Raw genomic sequence first — 5,943 nt, forward strand, 5'->3', positions numbered from 1 at the left:
CACTGATACACATCTGAAAGATAGTGATGTTTGCGCTATTTTACAATTTATGGGCATTCATTTTAAATTATTGTAATGTAAATAAAAAAAATATATTAATTAGTGGGATTAAGCTTAATCATATTGTCATTCTATTAAAAAAGAACATTCTATTTTAAGAAACAGTAATATATTTAAAGATGACCCCTTAGTGGGCAATACACATCTACAACTCTTCCCACTTAGTAGTGCGTTTCCTAAAAGTATACTGCCATCTGGTGTTCAAAACGAGAACATCGGACAACTAATGTTTTGAAAAAGAAATGTCTCATCAGCTCTAATTTAACACTTCTAAGTATCTCTTTCCATGAACTATTTATTAAATATATTCTAAATCCTTGTATTTCACATTGTTTTTTACACGGATTGAGCTGCCAGTTGTGACGGCTTATTTTAAGTGATTCGACGTGTGAGAGACAAATATTTGTAGAAATTATTGAAGCACGACAGGCCTTTAGCAACTGCTTTTCAGCGTCACAGGCAAGCATTCTAGTATCAAGTTTCTGTGAGTCAGCAAGAAATGTAGAGTGCCGTTTACACTGAGACTGCAAGAATCAAAGCAGAATAACCCTGAAAAGATGGCGTTTAAAGACATTAGGTCATTGCAGACATCAGTCAAGCACGGGGAAAGACAATGTAAACGACATATGTCTGACTCGGGTGCTTTATTATTATATTATATAAACTTTCTCTTGCAAACCTGAAACATTCGAATCGTTTTTTTGCACCGGATCTTTCTAAAGATTCATTTGAAACAGTTTACAACAGACCGAACGAATCGTTCATAACGAACTGAATCGGGTCGAGCGGTTCTCGAGCCAAATGAACCGAGAGCTGTCTCTTTCTGACATAACAAACCAAGAAGAACCCATAAGTGAGCTGATAGTTTGAGCATTTTAAGTGTACCTACTTTAAGGCTACTTAAGGAGCTAATAATCAATCAATCATTAGAAATACAAATAGAACATGCTGCAAATGCAATGCATTTGCATTAACACACATACAAGACAGAGTTGCATTTTTACTCCTATAAATAGCATTTTTAGTCGACGTAATTGAATGAATCACTGCATTGTTGTTTTGGACTGTTCAAAAGACCGATTCGCGGAAGTGAGTCAGACTTCCCATCACTAGGTCATTTCGCAATAGCGTTGCTTTTCTCCGTGCGTTCTTATGGCACCTATCGCCTTGGCCATCAGTTGATTGACATAAAAATGTAACCAATAGAAACCAAGTCGATGAATCCGATGAGAAATATGAACCAATCAAAGCTACAATTGCTGTACCGTTACCATGACGTCTAACTTCTCACGTCGACCTTCCAAGCGTCGTCATTACAGATGGGGATTTTAGTTTTTTTGAGTATCTGAGCCACGATTCAGAACCAGTAATGGAACTTCATTTCCCATAATGCACCGAGACCTCCAGAGCACCCATGCTTTTGTTTTTGTTATTGTTGTGAGAGGTTCGTGGCACAGCTCATCTCAGCGAATGTGTCAGTGTAAATTGCACTTGTCATCAATCTCATGCATGTTTTCTCATTTATGACCGAACATCGTTTTTCAAGAGGATATTGTTTTCATTATTTAAGCTAAATCGGGTGAGTTTTGTTGTACGACGCTTGCGGTTTTTTCCACAAAAGAAAAAAATAGAAAAACTGCTGCATGTTCAGTAGCACGCAGCTACTGTAAAGACAAAGCATGCCATGTTTATAACATCCAATCTATTTTGAAGCGGTCCCAGGGAATGTGTATTGACCATAACAGTGTTATAATGTTGTCATGTTCTTTTTTTTTATTGCTGTAACAAAGTGTTAGATCTGCTTATGCATTGTTTTTTTTTCTCTCGTTTGTTGCGACGCTCTACCGAGTAACTTCAGATTGTTTCTAACTTTGGGCCTCGCTTGCAATAGTCATCCACGATTGTTTGCAAAGCAAAAACGGTAGTTTTATTTCGGAAGTCAGCAAAACAAACAAGATAATAAACTATTATAGAAATAATATAATTATTGTAACCATTATTTTTTATTATGCCTCAACAATCAGGTGTCACGTGTCAAGTAATATTTAAGTACATTAGATGAGTGAATTTCTGTTTTTTTTAGTTCACTATTTAACTCATTTCACCACATTTTAAACAATTCATGTCATGATGAATCAAATTATCCTTGATCTTTTGAGAGAAAAGAGCTTGATACTGAACATTGAAATTAAGCTGCAAGTTTCTGACATCAGACAGATGATGTAAGAAAACGTCCTTGGCCTGTTCATGGAGAGTCTAAATATGGAGTGTGTAGTTTATTATGAAGTGCTAATGATGGACCCACCTGTCATTGCCTGTAATCCATACCGTTCACAAAGTAAGTCACAGCATTTGTGGCGCCCGACAGCCTGTCATAAATGCTCTCTAAGAGCTGATGTGTGTCTGACTAAGAAAGTCTGCACTCAACATCAGTCATTCACAGGAACCCGGCATCTATTTTAACATAAACGGTTCCTCTTCACTTGTGCAACGCATTCACCTCTCCCCTACTGTCCTCAGTAAGCCTCGATAATAATGTCCATACAACTTTGTATGGACTAATTAAAAGCTGTTAGAGTTACTGTATATTTGTGAATGTGGACATAGACAAATAGGGCATACATATAGATAGAAATAGCCAACTACACACATACAATCTTAGAAATAAAGGTTCCAAAAGGGTGTTTTCGCAGTGATGCCGTAGAGGAACCTTTTGTGTTTCCCAAAGAACCTTTCAGTGTCCAGTTCTTAAAGAACCATTTTTTTCTTTGTGTGAAGAACATTTTAAAAATCTAAAGAATTTTTTCCACCATAAAACACTTTTTGAGGAATGTAAAGGTTCCACTGATGTTAAAGGTTGTAAATAAAAAAAAAACTTTAGATATATTGTGTAGATATAGCGTATTCAAGATTTAAAAAAATGTCATTATTGCCTTTGATCTCAGCTATGCATTTCTACAAGAGTGTAAATGGCATGTCTATGAACTTTTTCTTAACATCAGGATTTGATGTTAAAATTAATCTAGAATATATTGTATTTTGTATGTATTGTTTTTCTTTTTGTTTTTTAACCATCTTTTATCAACTTTGTTGCAGTTCGATGGTCATTAAAAATTTTTTTTTTGAAATACTAATATTTCACATAATCTCTCAAATAATGATGCCATAAAACTACATGTATAATAATTAAAGGATGAGAAAAATATTATCTGAAGTAGTTTTAGATGGCATGTCAATTATCATTTTAATATTTACCCAGGTGCATCACTATTCTGTTGCCATGGAGAAGACATGGGGGGTGGAGTTTCGAAATGTCGGAAGTTGCTACTTTCCTCAGAGCAGAGTGGACTGCCACTACACCATCAACCCTCAGCACACGTGGGCCAGTAACCACTGGATTGGACTGTTTAAGGTTAGAGATAGAGCCCGATTTCATCTTTGTTGTAGCTCTTTTGCTTAATTAAAGCTGATCTGTTTCCTTTTATCCTCAGGTTGGCTGGACATCAGTCAAGGACTACCATACGTTTGTGTGGGCAGTAGCTCCATCCAGCTACAAAGAGGGGACCTCTGTCAACTGCTGTGTTAATTTCCAAGGTCTCTGAAGCAGTGATTTTGGATGTTCAAGCCCTCTTGAAAGTCAGCTGATGGTCTCAATACAGTATGAATAAAGAATAGAGTGCTTTAGGGACATTAAAGGAGCTAATTACAGTTTATTGCATTGATTCATGCAACTGCTGGTCTCATTCACTGAGGTGCATTCAGTACATTAGCAAACGTTCATCCCCAGATGGCCTGTGAAGGAGATAAAATGCCACAAAGGAATTCGCCTGTAGTTAGTTATTAGTAGGGATGAGCAGGATGCTCCCAAATGACCCTAGATTGACTTGCTTCTCTGCACATTTTTGTGTAGAGTCGGCGATGCTTTAAAAAGAACTAATTCAGAGGTGCAATTTATTTGAAAAGGTTTTACCATACTGTGCTATAGCGTGCAGTACTATCAACACAGTAAAACCCTGCAACAGCCATTATTACATTGTTGTGTGCGAACATGTCTAATTTTCTAATTATTCAGGGCTTCCTTATAGCCAAATAATCGACTAATCTTTGAGACAAGCTAATGACCAGCTGATTTTTGAAAAGCACATCTGTAGTAATTAAGTTTACAGAGAGTGGACTCTATATCCTTTTAAAGTAACATTCATTACGGTTCAAAAGTTTGGGGTCAGTAACTTTTTGTTGTTGTTTGTTTGTTTTTGAAAGAAGTCTCTTATACTCACCAAGCCTGCATTTATTTGATCAAAAATACAGTAAAACCAGTAATATTGTGAAATATTATTGCAACTTAAAGTAACTTTTCTGTTTGAATATATTTTAAAATGTAATTTTCTTTCTGCAAAGGCAAAGCTGAATTTTCAGCAGCCATTGCAGTCTTCAGTGTCACATGATCCTTAAAAAAAATCATTCCAGTATACTGATTTACTGCTCAAGAAACATTTCTCATCATCAGTCTTGAAAACAATTGTGCTTTTTAATATTTCTGTAGAAGCAATGATTTATTTAATGATAATGAAAATTTTTTTTTATGATTATTTCATAAATAGCAGCATTTATTTGCATTTATTTATTTATTTTTATCAGTAAAATTATAAATGTCTTGACAGTCTTTTCATCAATTTAATGTGTCCTTGCTGAATAAATCAAATTTTATAATTTTATAAAAAATAAAATCTTAACACAAAAATCTTACTGACCCCAAACCTTTGAATGGTAGTGTAAATCAGTTTTTGCAAGTGTGTGTGTCTGTGAAAGTGTTGCCTGGGCTGAGATTTGCACAGTGCAGAATGGCAGCATTGTAATTTGTGGTGAGTAATGGCGATGGAGACAGAGTGCGTTTAGGACCTCAGAGAGCAGTGCCCCAGGCTTCAAGTGGTTTCGTAGGAAATCTCCAAACTTCACTCACTATGAATAACCAGACAGGAAATATTCAAATACGCTTCACCTGTATTCAAAACCACAGCCCACACAATACAGTTGTTCTGTTTATAGTTTTGTTGGCCTGTATTTGGCCTTTCACAGCTTCCCTCTTCTCTCTCCTCTTTAGCTTCTTACCTACCAGGGCCTAGTGCTCAACAGTACCAGTTTGTGTATGTGGATGGAAGAGAAGAGGTTTGTTCTCGCAGCACTGCCTTCACCTTCTCAGCCCCAAAGCCCCTAGAGGAGCTGGTGACTCTGGAGGAGGAGGGTCAGGGGGAGGAAGTGGGAGAGGACATGTTGCTGGTCATTCCTAGAGCCCAGCTACTGCAGGTTAAAGAATATGTTAAGACTGTAATTCAGTCCATCATTTTACACAAATGAGACAAAATAAGACAATGCCGGATCCAGGTGACAGTTGCCTAGGGTGGCAGCATTCTCTGCAGATGCATGAGCCGCTGCTTCCACTCACATCTATCACAAGCATACATTAATGATAGTTAATGATTTGTGTTCTAGCGGGTTACTTTTTTTTTGAGTCGCTTCATGTCCACACTCGTTTTTGTCTTTTCACATTAATAGTACTGTACAGTACATGTCAAGTTCATCATATTGCATAAAAATGTTCTACAAGTTTACTTCACTAAACTAACTTCATTGTAATATTAATATATATGTATGTAATATTTGCGAAGTATATACACTACAGGTCAAAATTTTGGGATCAGAATGATTTTTAATGTTTTTTACAGGAGTTTCTGATGCTCATCAAGGCTGCATTTATTTGATCAAAAATACAGGAAAAAATTTTATATTGTGAAATATTATTATGTAAAATAATGTTTTTATATTTTAATATACATTAAAATATAATTTATTCCTGTGATGCAAAGCTGAATTTTCAGCATCATT

The 5,943-nt window shown here is 36.0% G+C and overlaps 1 protein-coding gene across 1 annotated transcript in view; it reads left to right on the forward strand.

The window, feature by feature from the left end:
- Positions 1–1,384: 1,384 nt before the first annotated feature.
- LOC107706964 (calcium-binding and coiled-coil domain-containing protein 1-like) overlaps positions 1,385–5,943 on the forward strand; it is a 15,416-nt gene continuing 10,857 nt past the window's right edge. The window contains exons 1-4 of the mRNA XM_016510817.1: positions 1,385–1,639; positions 3,320–3,472; positions 3,552–3,654; positions 5,162–5,364. Coding sequence (XP_016366303.1) covers positions 3,341–3,472; positions 3,552–3,654; positions 5,162–5,364 — 438 coding nt within the window. The 5' untranslated portion in view covers positions 1,385–1,639; positions 3,320–3,340. The remainder of the gene's footprint in view (positions 1,640–3,319; positions 3,473–3,551; positions 3,655–5,161; positions 5,365–5,943) is intronic.

Source organism: Sinocyclocheilus rhinocerous, unplaced genomic scaffold, assembly GCF_001515625.1.
Source record: "Sinocyclocheilus rhinocerous isolate Xijiao unplaced genomic scaffold, SAMN03320098_v1.1 scaffold714, whole genome shotgun sequence".
Taxonomy (NCBI): Eukaryota; Metazoa; Chordata; class Actinopteri; order Cypriniformes; family Cyprinidae; genus Sinocyclocheilus; species Sinocyclocheilus rhinocerous.